At 36.4% G+C, this 22,491-nt stretch overlaps 1 protein-coding gene across 7 annotated transcripts in view; it reads left to right on the plus strand.

Annotated features, from left to right (window-relative positions):
* The window catches only part of LOC18103154 (probable LRR receptor-like serine/threonine-protein kinase At1g29720), a 66,230-nt gene that overhangs the window by 30,273 nt on the left and 13,466 nt on the right, over window positions 1-22,491 (plus strand). For 5 of the 7 annotated variants that reach the window (XM_052445193.1, XM_052445190.1, XM_052445191.1 and 2 more), the window contains 2 exons: window positions 21,950-22,127; window positions 22,236-22,307. In XM_052445193.1, coding sequence (XP_052301153.1) covers window positions 21,950-22,127; window positions 22,236-22,307 — 250 coding nt within the window. Of the gene's footprint in view, window positions 1-18,570; window positions 18,742-21,949; window positions 22,128-22,235; window positions 22,308-22,491 lie in introns of those variants that run through there. The other 2 variants (XM_052445189.1, XM_052445194.1) reach the window with 2 other exon arrangements.

Here is a 22,491-nt window from a genome sequence, read left to right on the forward strand (position 1 = left end):
TGGGATTTCAGGTTGGCTGAGCTACACATAGAATTTTGGTTCTGGTTAAAGAAGATTGCTAGATGAGATCTCAGGTTAACCCAACCATGCATAGAATTTAGCTCTGGTAAAAGGAAATCCCCAGATGAGATTTGAGGTGGGCCGAGCTACACATAAAATTTTAGTTCTTGTTAAAAGAGATTGCTAAATGGGATCTCATGTTAACTCAATCACACATAAATTTTAGCTTTGATTAAATGAAATCGCTAGATGGGATTTCATATTGATCGAGTTGTACGTAAAATTTTAGTTCTGGTTAAAGGAGATCGCCAGATGAGATCTCATGTTAACCCAACCACACACAAAATTTAGCTCTGGCATGGTTCTGATTTCAGAGGATATATGGCTCTAGAATATGCGTTGTGGGGTTATTTAACAGACAAAGCAGATGTTTATGGTTTTGGACAACAAATGAATTCGTATGTCTTTTTGACTGGGTAAGTTACAAGTATGTTCTTGTTGCTATCTTGAATTCATGATACATTAAGCATGCTTGAAGGACAGACCAACATCCAAGAGATGATCTCAGATCCTAGCATTTATGGTGATACATCAAATTTGTTGTAGATGCATATAACAAAATCAACTGCACATCCTGAACAAATTGTTGCTACCCAATTTTTGACCCATGTTTTGATAAATTTTCAGAAAAATTCAAAAATAGCGAAAAACATTGAAAATCCAAAAAAATACGTTTTTAATACATTTGCATCGTTTTTTAGCATTTTTAGCATCGTCTCAAAAGAATTTAAATTTTCAAAGATATTTGGAACGCGTTCAACTTTTCACGCGTCATTTTTAAAATCATTGATTTCCCGCATTGAGTCGATGTTGATATTTGCTCACTTTCAAAAATACAAAAAAAAATAAGAAAAAATCAAAATTTACAAAAAAAGAGGAAAAGAGAAGGAAAGGAAAAGTTGAGGGACTAGTTTGAAAACCTAGCAAAACTTTTCCTATAAATACCAAGCTACACTGGTTTTTACAAAGGGGGGGCAATTTTGAAACATCAGAAAAATACAAAAAAACCTAAACCTAAAGCTAAACCTATCTCTAACAAAGGAGCCCCCCCCCCACGGTTTTGGTTCTCCCAAGCCGCCGCTCATCATCCTCTTCCTGCCATTCTCCCTTGGCCTCCAGCCATCCCCAACCGGTCATCTTCCCCTCTCAGCTGCTCCCTTCTCCAGCCCTCACCTCACCTTACCTCCACCGGACAACCTCTCCTCTCTCCCAGCCGCTGCCGCTCACTCTCCATCACAGCCATTTCCTTCCACTACAGCAGCAGCCGAGCAACATCCCTCACGGACCCAGATCGGTCCGTCGCTCCTTCCTCCCCTGCTCCCAGCACCTTCCTTCTTCTTCTGGCTCTCTCGGCCGACCACCGTTCTTTCCTCTCTCGGCCGACCCAGCTCCAGCAGCGAGACCCACGAACAACAGCAGCGAGGGAAGACATCAACGCCGGCCTCCAGCGAGCGCCACAACAGCAGCAGCTCCTCCCCCACGACAGCTTCTCCTCCGATCTCCATGCCCGAAGAAACAGATACACCAGCCACCTGAAACAGGTCCAGCAGCGACGTCTCCTTCCCATCACAGCAACGCCGCCGGCTCACTCTCCTCTCGCCGCCCAGCATTCTACTGCAGCTGGGACATGGAAGCATCGCCCGATCTGCCAACCGAAGCAGAGGAGAAGCAGACGCCCTGACCTCAGAGCCGACCGCCACCTGAAGAAGGGAAGAATAGAAAATCAAAAGGGGAAGGCAGAAGAGAGTAGATCTGAAGCAATGAGACAGAACCGGAAACCTTGCTGTTTGCGTTTCTTGGTGTTTTGCAGGTAACGACGTTGTTCACCGCCGGCAAGGAAAGGAAGAGGGGAGGAGGTTGTTGCAGCCCCCCTGTTTGTTTGGATTTTCTGGCGGTGGCGCGTGGACCCACGCGCCGCCAGTGGCGGTGGCGCGTGGAGAGGACACGCCGCCACTGTTCCTGCTGTCCTTTGGCTTCACAGAACTGGTCCCAGCAATTCCAGGATTTTTTAGGGGCTGTTTTTGTAATTTTCAAAGTGTAATGTAATTTTTGTTTAGTTTGTTTTGAATTTGTACTTTGAAGTGTAGATGAAAAAAATACAAAAAGAAGAAAAAGAAAAGAAAAGCAAAAAAATATATAGTAAAACTGAGTGTGTGTGTTTGGGTTTTCATTCATTTATTTATTTATGGATGTGTTTTTTTTTTTATAAAATTGCAAAGAATAAAGAAGATTTAATATTTTGATTTGCTCACGGTCCAGAATTATTAACTTATACGTAAGTTGTATTTCTAATATCCGATGAAAAGACAACTTTTAAAACTTCTTTAACACAACAAACTCACGAAGCAGCTTACCTCAGGTAGGGTGCGTTAGGGGTGCTAATACCTTCCCTAACCACAACCAGTCCCTTACCCACGAATCTCTGACAAGATCAGTACATCCGGTTTCCTAGTAGCCTTCAATAAATTACTAGGTGGCGACTCCAACGAACCAATTCAAGCAAACGACAACGAAAAAATCGCCAGCCGACGCCGCGCGGATTTTTATGACGTGCGACAGAATGGCGACTCCACTGGGAAAGGTACTGTTTCTGACGATATTGGACTAAGCTTTGTGTATTTGATGTGTTTAAGTTTTGGCATTTTTGTCTTGTTTTATTTTTTTTTTATCCATGTATTTTTAGAATTGTTTCATGCATCACCTATATTTATTTTTTAAAGCACACACAAGCTTCTAAGTTAGGTGGTGAATTAGCGATCTGCCCTATGACTATTGGTCAGGGTTCAGATGCGTGAAAAACCGAACTCATATCTGAGTGCCTGCTTGGTAATGGTGGGTAGACGTACCTTAACTATTCCTTGCAACGCCCCCACACTGTCTTTACGAAGAACATCACTGGACAGATATGAGATCCTTTTGAGACCAAGTAGAAAACCTACCCATGTTCACATAATGAATAGAACCTGCCTTTAGGATGTGTGCTCCGTATACATTGTTTTGCATAAGGGCAAACCCTTCTTGAAGCATCTTGAACTCAAGACTTGTGGGTGACCCAATGGCTGTCACTCAGAAAATTTTCATTGTAGAGTTTGGGCAAGAATCAAGATTCTTGTTTCATCATACAAGAGTTACGACCATATGTCACCTCTCGAAGGGCGAGTTCATCATATAATTTGCATGTTCATACATTTATCATGCATGTACCGGGAGGAAAAATAGGTTCCCCCATCTGAGCTTTGCTACACCTGATTGAACAAAGATGATGGGAAATGAAGAAAGGGGTCAAAGAGAAGCTCATTATCAAAGGGAAGTTGAGAGCATCAAAGGTGAAGTAGCTAGACTCATATCTCCCTGAACAAGTGTTGAGCATCGAATGGAAAGGGAATGTCTGCACAATCTTTTGTGGGAACACTGCTCGTCCACGTCCTATTGAAGCTGCACCTCTTCTTTTCAGTCATGAATAATCGCAGCAATGCCTTCAGTCATCAACTAATGACAACCTCTGTTCTTGTTCAGTTGCATTGTTAATTATTCATCGCCTCCACATCTTTCAATGGCACCAAATAATTGCTAGCCTTCTGTGCATGGTGCATTAGCCTTTTTTGAAGTTACCCCAACTGTGAGCTCAATTCCAGTTCAGCAGCACAAGATGTAAAAAAAAAAAAACAAAAAAAAAAAACATGATTAGACACTGAACTTCTACGTTGCAGAGCTCTCTCTGTAGAGATTTTTTTGTGGATCTGCCAGTGGGGAATGCAAGAGGGGGTGTAGTAGTTTCATATGCTTTGAAACTTTCTCCCACCAGTGGCACCAGCAAAACATTGTAGTAGGCAGAAGAGTGAGACCTGGTCTGAAAATGTTAGCAGTCATCAAACTTCAATGTGGCAGAGCTCTGTCTACAAAAATCCGTTTATGGCTCTGCAAGTGGGGAATGCAAGAGGGGATGTAGTAGTTCCAGACAATGTGAAAAGTTACCCCACCAGTTTCAGCATCGAAACACTGTAGTAGGCAGAAAAGCCAGACTTGAGCTAGAAAACAGGAGCAAATATAGAACTTCACCGTGGCAGAGCTCTCTCTGCAGAAATCTGTTTGTAGATCTGCAAGTGGAGAATCCAAGAAGGGATGCAGTAGTTTCTGATCATCTATAATTTTCTCTCATTAGTGTTAGCTTGAAAATGCAAAAGTAGGGAAAAGAGACAGACCTCGGCTGAAAAATAGAAAGAAGATTGAAACTTCAACAGAGCAGAGCTCCCTCTATAGGTGTTTGTTTGCTACATTGTCAGTGAGGGATCGAAGAGGAGACAAAGGAGTTTCATATTCAGTGTTTCTCCTCCAATAAGAACAATACATCATTTCACACATTGACAGCGACAATGCTGCAAGTTTGTAGGCGCTGCCAAGATTACCTCGCTGGTGGAAGTTTTCCAACAACCCTCAACAAACCACAACAACATTGGAAGAATGACATGATGTTGTGAAGATCATCGAAAGAATTGAGCGAGCTATGAAGAAGTGAAAGATTGAAGGATCTGCCATGGATTCCAGAACTGTGAAGAGATGAATCAGGAGATGACTCTGAAGACGGGAAACCATAGTTATGTGGTTTAGTCAAGTCTCACAAAGCACCAACTACTCCAATGGCTTTGCCAAAGATAGACATTCCTTTGCCATGTGGGTTTATTTACTAGCATCTGCCAGATTCCAGACTTAATGCCTGACTCCGACAAAACCCATGCAACCACCATTTTCTAGGTGGTATAATCCAGACAAGAGATGTGATGTCATGGTGGGGTCCTCAGCCATTTCAATTGAACAATTGCAAGAATCGAGTCCGGAAGTTGGTGAGCAAAAGACGAGAGGAATCTGGGAAGGAGCTTGTCATCGATCATTTTATCGCCAGAACATCCTCAGAATGACGAGTGATCGGAATTGCTTGGCAAAACAGAGATATTGCCAAAGAGGCTGATCTAAGAAGGGGTTAAACTGTCAATCATTTTTGTTATGGATTTTGCCATCTTGCATTTTGTTTTGGGGTCACATCTCATCCTTGAACGAAACATGTCTTTCCTTTGTCTTCCTGTTGTTTTGAAATCAAGAGATGCTTCTTTCAAAGGGTATTTTGACAAAATATGTTTGATCAAACTCCAACATGCAAAGTTTAATCATGAACATTAAAAGTGTTTTGATTGCAGAAATGACTTGATGCGTGAAAATGACATGAGGTGACCAAACAATTTTGAACTCATACCTCCTGAAACACACATCATATAGCTAGTTTTAGCAGTATGCATAATGACATGTAGTGGATTCAATAGTTATGGACTCGTGAATCATGATTCTTACAAGTTCTAATCATTACACTGGATGAGGTCAAAATTTATCGATTCTAACCGACCTTGCTTGAAATGAGAAAAGGTCATCTTTGTTATCCTTTCACATTTCTTGAAATATTATCCCTTGCAGTCCCATTTTGAGCCTGGTAAAATATTTTCTTTCAAGAAAACCCTGACTAGGATCACACCCTACACCGGGGGCAAATGAGAGATATTTTGAAGACACTGATAGGATTGATGGATAAAAGAAAAGACTTAGAACAAAAGCCCAATGATTGAGAAAGGGCTAGAACAAAAAAGCCATAGAGTGAAGGGCATCCAAGAAAACTTTGAGAAAGGCTATGAAAAAGTAAAAAAAAAGTGGAAATGAAGGAGAATGCCTATCAATTCTAAGAGGGGAAAAAGAGGTTTCAATGGAAGAAAGACACAACAAATGCCAAAAGTCAACACCAAAAAAATCAAGTTTCATGTCTTTTGGTGTGTCTAGGATAAAGCCTCTAGTGTCTTCAAATTTTTTTAGATTCATTATTCATCAGAGAAAAGGTTGGATTAGCATTATGACCTATGTTAAGAGAATTCTGAATTTGATATTAACAAGGTTATATGTCACTTTCTCTACAATGACAATAAGAAAAAAGTTGATGAATAGTTGATGTTGATCCTAGGTCTTTGAAACCCTCAAACACCTTTTGAGCCTGAATTTTCCTTTCTTTCATAAGCCATGAACCATAGCCTGCATTATATGCTTTTAAAAGCCCTTTTTAATCAAGTAAGCAATCTGGTTATTATGCATGCTGATAAAATTGGTGTTAAAAAAAAACAATCTTTCTTGATGAGTCCTCAAGTTTTGACTTGAGTCTTTTGTTTTTTGAAATTCACAGAAGGTCACCTCATCATAGACCATCAAAAGATATACCCGAAATCAGAGTCTAAAATGGATACAAAGAACCATGAAAAAAAAAAACCATTTTAGTCTTACAACGGGTCATTTCTGTTTTCAAAATACAAGACAATCAAAGGATTACATTGAATGATGTGTGTTGGGTCTTTGACCAAAAAGCATGATATTTAAAAGATCTTTTCCAAAATAGATATCTCTCTGATTTCATTTCAACAATTAGACTTGAATTGACATGATCTTTGAAATATGAGAGTTGATTCCAAAACAAGAAAGATTGTTAAACAACAAGAACATCGACCGAATTTGCAAAATCCTTGACAAGAATGACATCAACATTTCTCGACACTCCTTGAAAAGTTGACCACCTGGAGGCAATACAGTGGATCATGGGTAGGAAAACAAACAGTATTCAGATCAGCTAGGGGCAATGAAAGATGATTAAATGATGAATCAGTGTACTGAAGACAATGGTGTTCAAAGAAAGATAATCAATGAACAAGCACATTCAGATCATATTGGGGGCAATGTTGTTCAAAGATAGTCCATGATCTAGTGAACCCCGTCAACAATCGGGAAAGCAAAGATACACTTGAAGGAAATCTTCATATCATCATCTTTTGAAACATGGCTATCGACCGATGTGGGAATACAGTTGTATTTGAATGAATATTGAAAAGATGTGCACACCACCAAGATTGATTGCGGAACAATGTTGTACTTGAAGGATAACGTCATATTATCATCTCCAACATGGCTATGACTTTTGAACGATGTTATCGCATAGTTGTATTGGAATGAATATTGGAAGGATGCACTCATCAAGACTGACTGTGGGACCATCTTGTTTTGAAGCTCGAAGGCGCACTTCATCGCATGAATATGGGCGATAAAATGAACATCATTGATGATGCCACTGCATTTCTTTTCACTATCTGATTTGACAAGCTGAGAGAAATCCATGAGAAAGAACATTGAGCATACAACGATGAGTCTTTCACTGCAAGCTATGAGATGCATGTCTGGACGATTGGATAATTTCCATGAAGACTGGTGATAACATTACTTGAAGAGTATTGTTTCAGCTTGAGACAAGTTTATGACTGATGGACAGTCATGATGGGTGTTGGCATGATGCACACAACCAATCAGAGGATAATTCTTAGAAGAATCCAGGAGAGAAAATCCTTCATGATGAATCAAGCAACACCGCACTTGGGGGCAAAGTCAAGCTTGATAAACAGCGAGAGCAGTAATCGTCATGGACAACCTAGGATGGGCACTGCACTTACAACTGAGTGGATGGCTAGCACACGAATGAGTCAGTACATGGGAAGGACAAATAAAGCTTTGGAATGCAAACAAAGGCACCCTGTGATGATGGAACATCGAAGAGGGGGGACCTATATTTCAAATCAGGTAAGGATGCATGCATGTCAGCTAACGTTAAAACATTGTACATATTTTTTATTTTGTTGCAGGAAAAATCCTCAATGTAGTTTAGCAAGATTGGGGACCAAAAAAGAAAAAAGAAAAAAAAGGGAGAATCATTGAGCTGATAATAACAGAGAATCATGGTTGTGACCTTGGAACGGGAAGAAGATGAGATAAACCTTACTATTAGGAAAATCTCAAAGAAATGAAAAGATCAACCTTGCAATCAGGAAGTATCGAGTTTTCAAACCCTGCGATCAAGAATTATCAAGAAGCACCAAGTTTTCCGGCCCTTCTTCTATCATCCCTTCAGGACTTCGCCAGGTAAGTCCTATTTTTCACACTTGTCACATCACATCTTTCATTTGGGTAGGTCACCCATAACAATGAGACCATTTCACATTTTTTCTATCCTCCACATGGGTAGGTCACCCATAATAAGGAGACCACTTCACATTTTTTCTATCTTCCACCTGGGTAGGTCACCCATTATAACGCGACCACTTCACATTTTTTCTATCTTCCACCTGGGTAGGTCACCCATTATAATGAGACCGCACTTCACATTATTTTTCTTGGGTAGGTCACCCATACAATGAGACCATCATTTTTCTTGGGTTCGTCACCCATACAATGAGACCATCATTTTTCTTGGGTTCGTCACCCATACAATGAGACCATCATTTTTCTTGGGTTCGTCGCCCATACAATGAGACCATCATTTTTCTTGGGTTCGTCACCCATTACAATGAGACCATTTGTTCCACATTCTTTGTTTTGGTTTAATGAGGTCGCCAGATGGGATCTCATGTAGCTTTGGTTAAAGGGAATCGCCAGATGGGATTTCAGGTTAACCGAGTTACGTAACATCTTTTAGTTTTGGTTTAATGAGGTCGCCAGATGGGATCTCATGTAGCTTTGGTTAAAGGGAATCGCCAGATGCGATTTCAGGTTGACCGAGCTACCACACATTTTTTTAGTTCCAGTTGAATGAGGTTGCCAGATGGAATCTCATGTAGCTTTGGTTAAAGGGAATCGCCAGATGGGATTTCAGGTTGACCGAGCTACCACACATTTTTTAAGTTCAAGTTGAATGAGGTCGCCAGATGGGATCTCATGTAGCTTTGGTTAAAGGGAATCGCCAGATGGGATTTCAGGTTGACCGAGCTACACACATTTTTTAGTTCCACTTTAATGAGGTCGCCACATGGGATCTCATGTAGCTTTGGTTAAAGGGAATCGCCAGATGGGATTTCAGGTTGACCGAGTTACACACATTTTTTTAGTTTTGGTTTAATGAGGTCGCCATATGGGATCTCATATTGGTTCTGGTTAAAGGGGATCGCCGGACGGGATCTCAGGTTAGCCCAACCACAAACAGGATATTGGTTCTGGTTAAAGGGGATCGCCGGACGGGATCTCAGGTTACCCAACCACGCAGATTTTGGTTTTGGTTCAAGGAGATCGCCCGATGGGATCTCAGGACAAAACGGAAAAAAAAAAGATTTTCTTTACAAAGCTTACTATGCAAAACATTGAGGAGTTTTGCTTCGTAAGCATTGTAAAGAGGGGGCATCTGTTGCTACCCAATTTTTGACCCATGTTTTGATAAATTTTCAGAAAAATTCAAAAATAGCGAAAAACATTGAAAATCCAAAAAAATACGTTTTTAATACATTTGCATCGGTTTTTAGCATTTTTAGCATCGTCTCAAAAGAATTTAAATTTTCAAAGATATTTGGAACGCGTTCAACTTTTCACGCGTCATTTTTAAAATAATTGATTTCCCGCATTGAGTCGATGTTGATATTTGCTCGCTTTTAAAAATACAAAAAAAATAAGAAAAATCAAAATTTACAAAAAAAGAGGAAAAGAGAAGGAAAGGAAAAGTTGAGGGACTAGTTTGAAAGCCTAGCAAAACTTTTCCTATAAATACCAAGCTACACTGGTTTTTACAAAGGGGGGGCAATTTTGAAACATCAGAAAAATACAAAAAAACCTAAACCTAAAGCTAAACCTATCTCTAACAAAGGAGCCCCCCCCCCACGGTTTTGGTTCTCCCAAGCCGCCGCTCATCATCCTCTTCCTGCCATTCTCCCTTGGCCTCCAGCCATCCCCAACCGGTCATCTTCCCCTCTCAGCTGCTCCCTTCTCCAGCCCTCACCTCATCTTACCTCCACCGGACAACCTCTCCTCTCTCCCAGTCGCTGCCGCTCATTCTCCATCACAGCCGTTTCCTTCCACTACAGCAGCAGCCGAGCAACATCCCTCACGGACCCAGATCGGTCCGTCGCTCCTTCCTCCCCTGCTCCCAGCACCTTCCTTCTTCTTCTGGCTCTCTCGGCCGACCACCGTTCTTTCCTCTCTCGGCCGACCCAGCTCCAGCAGCGAGACCCACGAACAACAGCAGCGAGGGAAGACATCAACGCCGGCCTCCAGCGAGCGCCACAATAGCAGCAGCTCCTCCCCCACGACAGCTTCTCCTCCAATCTCCATGCCCGAAGAAACAGATACACCAGCCACCTGAAACAGGTCCAGCAGCGACGTCTCCTTCCCATCACAGCAACGCCGCCGGCTCACTCTCCTCTCGCCGCCCAGCATTCTACTGCAGCTGGGACACGGCAGCATCGCCCGATCTGCCAACCGAAGCAGAGGAGAAGCAGACGCCCTGACCTCAGAGCCGACCGCCACCTGAAGAAGGGAAGAACAGAAAATCAAAAGGGGAAGGCAGAAGAGAGTAGATCTGAAGCAATGAGACAGAACCGGAAACCTTGTTGTTTGCGTTTCTTGGTGTTTTGCAGGTAACGGCGTTGCTCACCGCCGGCAAGGAAAGGAAGAGGGGAGGAGGTTGTTGCAGACCCCTGATTGTTTGGATTTTCTGGCGGTGGCGCGTGGACCCACGCGCCGCCAGTGGCGGTGGCGCGTGGAGAGGACGCGTCGCCACTGTTCCTGCTGTCCTTTGGCTTCACAGAACTGGTCCCAGCAATTCCAGGATTTTTTAGGGGCTGTTTTTGTAATTTTCAAAGTGTAATGTAATTTTTGTTTAGTTTGTTTTGAATTTGTACTTTGAAGTGTAGATGAAAAAAATACAAAAAGAAGAAAAAGAAAAGAAAAGCAAAAAAATATATAGTAAAACTGAGTGTGTGTGTGTTTGGGTTTTCATTCATTTATTTATTTATGGATGTGTTTTTTTTTATGATAAAATTGCAAAGAATAAAGAAGAATTTAATATTTTGATTTGCTCACGGTCCAGAATTATTAACTTATATGTAAGTTGTATTTCTAATATCCGATGAAAAGACAACTTTTAAAACTTCTTTAACACAACAAACTCACGAAGCAGCTTACCTCAGGTAGGGTGCGTTAGGGGTGCTAATACCTTCCCTAACCACAACCAGTCCCTTACCCACGAATCTCTGACAAGATCAGTACATCCGGTTTCCTAGTAGCCTTCAATAAATTACTAGGTGGCGACTCCAACGAACCAATTCAAGCAAACGACAACGAAAAAATCGCCAGCCGACGCCGCGCGGATTTTTATGACGTGCGACACAAATGATCACAGCTAGTTCTTATAGCAGCGATGATGACGTGTCATTAGGTTCCAACCAATAAGAGGCACCTGCATCGACTCACGACACTATCTCTTCCAACACGGTTCCAAAACATAGAGGTTGTGTCCCTTCACAGCAGCAAGGTCAATGCCCTCGCAAGTACATAGCACATTGGAAGGACGACCTTTCAATGTAAGTTTGTTTTGGAGTTTGTTTGATTTGAGTTGGTTTGTGTTTAACAATTTGTGAACAACTAATATTTCATTAATTTTATTGATTTTCAGGCTCATAAACATTGAGGCCGCCTGAGTAATAACATCGGTGTTTAAACTGTCGATAGAAATTCCATTGATTCAATTGAGCTAGGTTTGCAGACATCCTGATTGGAAACCTTATATCGATGCATGGTTCAGAAGATTTGAGGTTAGTGTTAACTTAAAATTTTAACTATTTTTTATGTTATATTGAAATTATTGATTTATTTTTTATAAATTTTTTATACACAGAACAAATTCGAGTGGGATAGCATAAATGATAATGTTGCGAGGACAATGTGGGAGAATCACGCTGCAACTTGGTAACATAAAAAACAATACGATATTTAAAAAAAACAATTTATATATTAAAATCTAATTTGTCATTAACTATATAAAATACATTTGTATCATGTAGGTTGCGTGACTTTTGGTATAAAGCGTAAAAAAGCTAAAAAATATGCTAGAGATAATGCTCTACCAGGCTGGAATAACGTGGCGGTTTGGAGGAATTTTAGGTCGCCATACATCTCGGAGGATATATAGGTGTAGTATATTCAGCACATGATGTCCGAGCGGTTCACAAGACTCTTATAGTCCGTGTCGAGAACCAGAACCGAACAATTCACGGTTCGGTTACCACACACACCAACAGCTTCGTTCCATTCATTGCCCATGTGAAGCAGATGGTAAGATTAATTTTAATGACATATATCTTTAATTAATTTGTTGTTATTTATAAATATATTTAACTTGCAATATATTTTTTTCTTACAAGCTACGACTCTTGGACGTGAGCCGAGCCCAATGAAGCTTTTCGTGGAGACGCACGTGCGAAGTGAAGACTGCCAAAATGGAGTGCAACAGTTCGTCGGCAACCGCGCTCAACAGTTTGTGGTATGTTCATTCAACCAGTTTTTTTTCGTAAGTTATTGTTTTCTTGAATTGAATTTGATGATTTCTTTTTTAATTTTAAGGAGACATATAATAGCCAGTTGAGGGAGAGATACAGGGACGTCCTTCGACCCACCCGGATTTCGATCTGGATTTGTGGATGAAGGCATGATCGTCTAGTGGACCTGATAGAAATTGGGTTGTATTCTCTATGCTTAAATGTTCTTTAAGTTTTGTTCAAGTCTTACATTAGATTTGTGTTGTCTAGAGAGATGAGCTCTAGCCTTTTGACCTCTTTCTTTATGCTTCTAAAGATAATTATTTATATAGATCTTTTTAAAATAAATATCTTAAGAAATATCTAAGTTTTAATATATTTTATATAAACATCTCATAAATATCTAAGTTATATGATAATTAATATTAATATCTTAAAATATCCTAGATATTTATAAATATATTTACGAAGATGTGTACATTGTATAAAACATCATGTAGGCCCGATTGGACTTGGTCCAAGAATTAATATTACTTTATAGTTTTTTCATACATGTACCAGGTCTTGCAAATAGATGTTTTTAGAAGACTTGACCTAGCAAGAGTGGGGGAGGAAATACTTATGGGGGTAATGTTACCTTTAGTGTATCAACAAAGCTCCCAAGTCTCGACGACACCTTTTATATGTATATGCCGCTAGAAAAAGTTGTGTGGGTGTAGCCTTAGGGCATAGCCATGAAGTGTAGTCGTAGACATAGTCGTGGGTGTTGCCTTGGGTGTCTGGCGTAGCCATATCAGGCGTAATCGCTGGCATAGTCATGTGGAGCGTAGTCGAGTGCTTAACCGCTGGTTTAGTTGTTGACATCACATGTTATTGGCTTAGCTGCTGGCATCATGTGTCGTTGATGTAGCCGTAGATGTATTGCCAACCATGAAAATAATTTATAAAAATATGTATAATGTACAAAATACCATATAGGCTTAATTGGAATTAGTATTACAGTGTTGTTGATTTTATCAATAATTTAGGCTGATCAAGGAAAAGAGAAGTGGAGAAATTAATTACCTGTTGCGATATTTACCAGCTGGAATATTCTTGTAATCAACCCTTGTCGGTTTGGAGAGATAGAAATCAAATCTAAGTAGCTAAAGGTCATTCTCACCAATTTAAGAATCTGTCCCACTCAACATGTTTCTGTTGCTTCAGCCTCCGACATGGACTTGTTCAGTTTTGCCGAGTGAAAACATTTTACAATATTCACAAAGTATTTTCTGAAAAATAACGAGACCATTTTTTATAATACATGCACAACCCAACTCACTGGTAGGTAGGTAGACAACTATAATTATTATTATTTTTTATAACACATGCACAACCCACGTGTCACGAGACTAGACTATTTTTGTGTTATAACGAGAGAGCGTCACAGTGATATTCACAGCAAATGATAATTAAGCTGTTTGTTTGCTCGTTTTTTTAGAAAGAAAATTTTGAAAAATTAAATTATTATGTTGATATTTGATAGTATAATGAAAAATAAATTAAAAAACATTTTCAAGTGTTTGATTATGTTATGAAAAATAAACTTGAAAATAATTTATTAATGTTTTATTTTTTTCAAGTTTATTAAAATAATGAGAAACAAATCTTATAAATTAAAAAGTTGAATGAGAATGAAATTAAAAAGAAATATAATTTCATAAATTATTTCAAATAAAATAAATAATAATCAAAATAATAAAGATCAAATCTAAAAAATAAAAAAAATTGGATGAAAAAATTAAAATAATAATAATTAACATTTCATAAATTATTTTAAATAAAATAAGTAACAATCAAAAGAATGAGAACCAAATTTGATAGATAAAAAATTTCAATTAAAAAATGATAAGGGAAAATTAAATAACAATTATAAAAATAAGGATTAAAATTAATATAAAAATTAAATTTTAATGGATGAAATTGAAAAACAAATATTCAAAACAAAATATATATAGCAATTAAAAGTTTGAAGACCAAATTTGATATAATCAGCAAATTATATGACATTTCTAAATTTTTCACAACTTCCGGAAAGCAAACATAAAAAATAATTTAATTAAAACAAAAAAAATAAAAAATTCAATATTTTTCTAAAAACATTCGTAAAACATAAAAATAAACTAGCTATATAATTGAGTAAATTATAAACTTCAAATAGCTTGTCGTTCTTTAGGACCAGGTGGAAGAGAGATTGGTCTAAGTCTTCATAAATCATTCACAATATAGCTTGCAAAAAAACAGCAGAAAATTCTACTTGCAATTAGTGAACGATTGATGATGAAGTTCTCAGTGCACTTTACAGTAGTTTGGAATGGACTTCAAGCAATGTGGGTCTCTCTACATCTGAGACTTTTCCCATGAAAATGCTTTTTAGCAGCCGACGCTATAGTGATATTAATCATTCAACATATATAATAGCTTGTAGTCAATAAATTTGTGGCTCAAATGCCTCGATACATGCCTGCCTCCTTATCTTTTAAATTTCAACATCTTGCAACCTGCAACTAGGAGAATTATTATTTAGATTTTCAAAAACAATTTGAATATTTGAATATATTACATTTACAAATTAGTGAAGTAAATCTAATATTATTATTATTATTATTATTATTATTTCTTTTAAATTGAATCTGGGTAATTGCGTGATATTATTATTTCTTTTTATTTATTTATTATTATTGTTTTGAAAAAATAATTATGTTTTTTATTTGTCTTTTGAGGTGATTGTTTATTTGTACGTGTTTTCTAAACTTTTTAATAGGTAAGACTAATAATTTAGCTAGTATCTAGCTATAATTGTCAAGCTAGAAAAATTTAAGATGATATTTTTTATATATAAATATTGAGAAAAAAAAATATTAGATTGACTCGGATTAACTCGGGTCAACTTATCGAATCCATGTCCCAGGTCATGAGTGTTACTACCCAATTTTTTACCCATGTTTTGATAAATTTTCAGAAAAAATTCAAAAATAGCAAAAAACATTGAAAATCCAAAAAAATATGTTTTTAATACATTTGCATCATTTTTAGCATCGTCTCAAAAGAATTTAAATTTTCAAAGACATTTGGAACGCGTTCAACTTTTAACGCGTTATTTTAAAATCATTGATTTTCTTCATTGAGTCGACGTTGATATTGCTCGTTTTCAAAAAATACAAAAAAATTAAGAAAAATCAAATTTACAAAAAAAAGAAAAAAAGTTGAGGGACCAATCTTGAGATCCATGCAACATTTTACCTATAAATACTGGTCCACAACTCAAACAAGGGGGGGCAATTTTGACAACATCATAAAAAATACAAAAAACCTAACCCTAAACCCATCTTTTTTTTCAAGAGGAGCGGCCCCCCCACGTTTTTGGTTTTCCTCTTCAGCCGGTTCCCCATCTTCTTCTCCTGGCCGGCCAAAGACTTCCTCTCCCCCCACAAACCAAGCCACCGCAGCTCACCTTTTCCTTCCTTCTCCCACACCGCCGGTCATCTCCCATTGCCGGCCACTTCCCCTCCATTCATCAACACAAAGCAGCCGTCTCCCTTCACTGCCTCCACACTGATCCCCTCTTCTTCTCTCTCGGCCAACCACCGTTCTTCCCTCTCTCGGCCAACCCAGCTCCAGCAGCAAGACTTACGAACACGGCCGCGCCCACAGACCCGATCTCCTCGGCACCGCCACCGGGCTCATCCTTCAACCGACCTCCAACGGCGGCCCGAACACAACGGCAGCAAAAGACAGCCCTCCTCCAGCCGTTCCCCCAACTTCAGCAGCCGGCAGAATCACACCGCCAGTAACCCATCCTCAGCAAACCCCTTCAGCAACCGGTCCTCCTCCGATTCAAACCAGTGCAGCAGATCTAGACCGAGATCCAGCCGCCATCAGCGCCGACGATGTCCAACAACCAGATGTGCTACAGGGATGAACTCTTGGGCAACAAACCGTGACAGACCCAAAGGAATCGGATCTAAGAAAAATAAAACTAAAATCGACTGTGTTGTGCGTTTTCTGTTATTGCAGGTAGTGGTGTCCCTCACAGCCAGCAGGGAAGGGAAGAGAAGAAGGAGGCGTTCCCGATCCACTGGTTTTCGGTCTTCATCGGCGGCGGCGCGTGAACCCACGCGCCGCCAGTGGCGGAGGCGCGTGGAGCAACGCGCCACTACTATTCAGACGACACCAAGGCTGTGCAGCACTGTTCCCGAGGATTTCTTTGTGTTTTTGTTGTAACTTTCAGATGATGTGTATATTTAGATATTATTGTATTTGATTTATTTTGAATTTTTGTTATTTGTTTTACATGTAAAAATTGTGTATGTAAAAAACAAAAAAAGAAAAGGAAAGGAAAAGAAAAAGAAAATATAGTGAAAGTGTATGGGTGTGTTTGTATTTGTTTTATGGATGTTTTATTTTTATTTAAGATAAAATTGTAAAGATTAAAGAAGAATTTAATATTTTGATTGGATCACGGTCAAGAATTATTAACTTACATGTAAGTTGTATTTCTAATATCCGATGAAAAGACAATTATTAAAACTTCTTTAACACATCAAAGTCACGAAGCAGCTTACCTCAGGTAGGGTGTGTTAGGGGTGCTAATACCTTCTCTAACCACAACCAGTCCCTTACCCGCGAATCTCTGACAAGACCAGTATATCAGGTTTCCTAGTAGCCCCTCAATAAATTACTAGGTGGCGACTCCAACGAACCAATCAATTCAAGCAAAACGACAAACGAAAAATCGCCAGCCGATGCCGCGCGGATTTTTTGACGTGCGACAATGAGATCGTGATAACCCTATAAAAAATAAATAAGAAAAAAAAAATACTCAATTATTAATCAGTTCAATGTTAAATGATGAAATTGAAAACAAAAGTCAATTAAAAAAAACAATTTGAATCAATCTGAGTTAACCTGTCGAACTTGGATCATAAGACCGAGATAATCCTATAAAAAGCAAATCGAGAAATATTATGAAGATCAATTCCCAATAACGAAGGATGTAATTGAAAAAAAATCAATTAAAAAAATGTAAAATCCAAGACACATGTCATGAGACTATGATAACCCTATAAAAAGCAAATAGAAAAATAATTATGAATCCCAATTCCTAATGAATTCAATGCTGAAGAATAATTTTTTTAAAAAAAATCAATTAAAAAAATAACTTGAATCAACCCGAATTAACATTCCAAACTTGTTGCGATATTTACCAGCTGGAATATTCTTGTAATCAACCCTTGTCGGTTTGGAGAGATAGAAATCAAATCTAAGTAGCTAAAGGTCATTCTCACCAATTTAAGAATCTGTCCCCCTCAACATGTTTCTGATGCTTCAACCTCCGACATGGACTTCTTCAGTTTTGCCGAGTGAAAACATTTTACATTCACAAAGTATTTTCTGAAAAATAACGAGACTATTTTTTATAATACATGGACAACTCACTGGTAGGTAGGTAGACAACTATAATTATTATTTTTTATAATACATGCACATCCCACGTGTCACGAGACTAGACTATTTTTGTGTTATAACGAGAGTTTGTCACAGTGATATTCAAAGCAAATGATGACTAACAGAAGCATTAAAACCGAGGGGTATTTAGTGTTTTTTTTTTAAAAAAAATTAAAAATATACTAAACTAATATTTTTTTTATTTTTTAAAAATTATTTTTAATTTAACAACATCAAGACAATCTAAAAAAACATAAAAAATAATTTAAAATAATAAAAATAAAAAATATATTAATGGGCACGAATATATTTCTCAGTACACTTTACAGCAGTATGGAATGGACTTCAAGCAATGTGGGTCTCTCTGAGTAGTCACTTCTGTACAATAAATTGACAAGTCGGGTTCATTGATCATTCAACATATATAATAGCTTGTAGTCAATAAATTTGTGGCTCAAATGCCTCTATGTGTGCCTGCCTCCTTATCTTTTAAATTTCAACATCTTGCAACCTGCAACTAACTAGGAGAACCATAGAAAATACCAGGTGAATGAATTCAAATATCACCCAAGTAATAACGTAGGATACAAGTACGCGCGTAGGCACATGGATAGTGACGTTTTAAGATTTGGCAAGTATAAATCAAATTAATTAACGTCTCCTTCCCTGCCTGTCTCATCACAAATACAAAAACTTATTCGAGCTTTTCTAGCCAATTTTCAGCACAAGATGTTAATGATGTTTCAGCTTTGCCAAGTTATGGTGATATTGATCAGTTTCTCGAGCTCTATTACTTTGCTTGCTTCTGATCAGCTACATCCAGGAGAAGGTAAGAACAACCTTGCTAGCTACTTAATAATTAATCACTGTTCTTTGTTTTCACAGTAATATATACTGAGATCAGATCAGTGAGCTCTATACAGCAAGTCTTTTAAACTGTTCAACTCATCTGATCCAATCCAAGTGTGCGCATGAGCTGTATTAAATATTAGATTGATTCTCTAATTAATATAAAAAAGGGTGAAAACTAGGCAATTGGGCAGATGAAAGTTTCCCCTCGCTTCCTAGTATCATCCTTGTTTGAATTTGGATAACTAGGTTAACAATATTTGGGCACTTGTTGAGCTTAATCATATCTAATTTTTATGACCCTTTCTAACTATACAATATATAGGTTTTTTATTGTTAGAAAAGCTCAAATTATTTATTTATTATTTATTTTTTTCAAAAAAATATGTTTTCTTTTTATTTATTTATTATTAATTTTTTTAAAAAAAAGATTATGTTTTCTTTTTGTATTTTGAGGTGAATTGTTTATTTGTACGCATATTCTAAACTTTTTAATAGCTAAGGATAATAATTTAGGCAATATCCAGCTGTAATTATCAAGCTAGATTGAATGAGATCCAACCCAATTTAGTTAAGGTGATATGCACCTTGACTCAATAGTTTATTACCGGATTATTGTCACTCGTTACACTGTGATGTGGGGATTGACTCAATATAATCCGGTCTAGTAAAAATATAGTTTAATTCAAAAAACTCAAGTTGATATTTTTTTTTTGTAAATATTGAGAAGAAAACATATTAGATTAACTTGAATCAACTCGGGTTAACTTGTCGAATCCCCGTCCCAGGTCATGAGACCGTGATAATCCCATAAAATGAAAATAAGAAAAAATTGAAGCTGAATTCTTAATAAGCTCAATGTTGAATGATGAAATTGAAAACAAAATTTAATAACAAAAGAACAAAAAAACAACTTGAATCAACCTGGATTAACCTATCAAACTTGGGTTATGAGAGTTGATAACCTCATAGAAAGCAAATTGAGAAAAATTATAAAGATAAATTCTCAATATTGAAAGATGTAATTAAAAAAAATTCAAGTAAAAAAAAGAAAAGTAAAATCCAAGACACATGTCATGAGGTCATGATAACCCTATAGAAAGCAAATAGAAAACAAATTATGAATTCCAATTCCTAATACATTCAATGTTGGAGGATAAAATTAAAAAAAAAAACTTGAGTCAACTCGAGTTAACCTTTCAAACTTGTGTCACGAGGTTAGAATAACTTCATAAAAAATAAAATAATTTATGAAATCTAATTTCAATTAACTCAATGTTGATCGAGAAACTGAAAAAAAAATATTCAATTAAAAAAATGACAAAAAAATCAAGTTAATTAAATTAATCTACAAAACCTATGATCCAGGTCATGAGAATAGAATAACCCCATAGAAAAAAATTAATTTTTTTTTTTTTATAAAACTCAATCTCTAATAAATCTATTGTTGAAAGATAAAATTAAAATTATTAAAAAAAACAAATCATTATTCCAATTAAAATTGATTTGTGAGGAGGGTTTAGTGAAGTACCCACATTTGTTTTAGTTCTTGTTAATTATTATTATATAAAATAATATGAATATATAACTTTTACAAATAAAGTTTACTAAATGTATTTCTTGCATTAAATTTCAAGAGATTAATCAGCCAAATATTAAAGGATAAAATTGAAAACAAAGTTTAATAACAAAAAACAACTTGAGTCAACGTGGATTAACCTGTCGTACTTGGGTTAGGAGACCGAATAACTTCATAAAAAGCAAATTGAAAAAAATTATAAAGATCAATTCTCAATATTAAAGGATGTAATTAAAAAAAGAAATTCAATTAAAAAAAGAAAAATAAAATCCAAGGCACCTGTCATAAGGCCATGATAACCTTATAGAAAGCAAATAGAAAAATAATTATGAATTTCAATTCCTAATAAATTCAATATTAGAGAATAAAATTTAAAAAATAAATAAATAACTTGAGTCAACTCAAGTTAACCTTCCAAACTTGTGTCATGAATTAGGATAACTTCATAAAAAAAAAAAAACAAATTATGAAATATAATTTCAATTAACTCAATGTTGATGGAGAAACTAAAAGAAAAAATATTCAATTAAAAAAATGACAAAAAAATCAAGTTAATCAAATTAATCTGTAAAATCAATGATTCAGGTTATAAGAATAGAATAACTCCATAGAAAAAAAATTAAAAAACTTTATAAAATTTAATTTTATAAATCTAATGTTGAAAGATAAAATTAAAATTATATATATATATAAAAAATCATTATTCCAATTAACAATGATTTGCGAGGAGGGGTTAGTGAATTACCCTCGTTTTTTTTTAATTTTTGTTAATTATTATTATTATATAAAATAATATGAATATATAACTTTTACAAATAAAGTTTACTAGTTGTATTTCTTGCATTAAACTTCAAGAGACATTAACCAAAACTTTGCAAATGCTTGAAAAACAGTAAAACATTTCTTTGGCCGTATATAAGACAAAATAGCTTCTATGGAGTGTTTTGCTTTATATAATTAGATTCATTTATAGGCATCTAAAAAGTTGTGATTTTGTTTTGTATCTAATTCTTTTTCAAGAAATGACATCCTCACTGTAGAATCTGAACACGTGATTTCTTTCTTTCGTTTGATCATACCAATTAAGATACAAATAACAATAAAATAATATTTATACATAACACATTCTTATCATCATATAGTAATAATCCACCAATCCCACAATATAGTTTTTGAACATATTATTTAGAGATAACCTCGCAATTAATCTAGAGTTTAATTTAGAATGTGTTTTATTTTAAATTAATTTAAAAGTTAATATAGTTAAATCTAAGTTAACCTAATAGTTAACAAATAATATTTTATTTTTAATTTTTATTTAAAATAATATCGTTTTAGTTTTTTTAATTGAAAACAATTTCATTAAAAAAAACTGAAAGGAATATAATCTTAAAGTTGACCTCCAAACATACCTCATGAATTAAATTGATATATGATTGCGTTATAACTTTATCGAGATGGTCGATAGAATGTATGGCCTTTTACCTATATGAAAAACCCATAATCTATTTACGATTATTATTAATAATCTAACAACTATTTGAGAATGTTTTGAATAGTGCACATTCCTCATGAATTAATCTTTTTTGAAAAAAAAAAACCCCACCAGTTGAAGCGTTAAGACAAATCGGTAACACAGTAAACAAGGATGGCCAACTATCCTTGAACTTCGACGATCGTTGTCAACAGGATGGAGTCGTTGAGACAGAACCGAGGTCTGCAGGGAACAGCACCATCGGATGTGACTGCAGCATCACTGATGATAATTACTGTCACATTACTTCATTGTAAGCCTCTTAATTACTTTACATTTTTATGTTTTTCTTTGTTATATATATATCTTAGCTTTCCTAAACTGTGATCAATGATGTCTCTCTCTCCTGCTTGCAATAAAGCCAGCTCAAAGATTACAGTCTTCCAGGCAGGCTTCCTCCGGAATTGGCCAACCTTACTTATGTCCAAAAAATGTAAGAACCCTTAATTAAAGACATATATTTGGCTCATGTTTCTGCTTCGAGGCCTCAACTCTGAATCCTTTAAATGATTATGAATCTTGAGAGATTCCTCGATGATAATTAATACTCATCAGATGTTATGTGATTATGAGTTTGCCATTGTCTGTCACAGTTTATATTAAAATTTCAAGCGTTT

Source organism: Populus trichocarpa, chromosome 11, assembly GCF_000002775.5.
Source record: "Populus trichocarpa isolate Nisqually-1 chromosome 11, P.trichocarpa_v4.1, whole genome shotgun sequence".
Classification (NCBI taxonomy): domain Eukaryota; kingdom Viridiplantae; phylum Streptophyta; class Magnoliopsida; order Malpighiales; family Salicaceae; genus Populus; species Populus trichocarpa.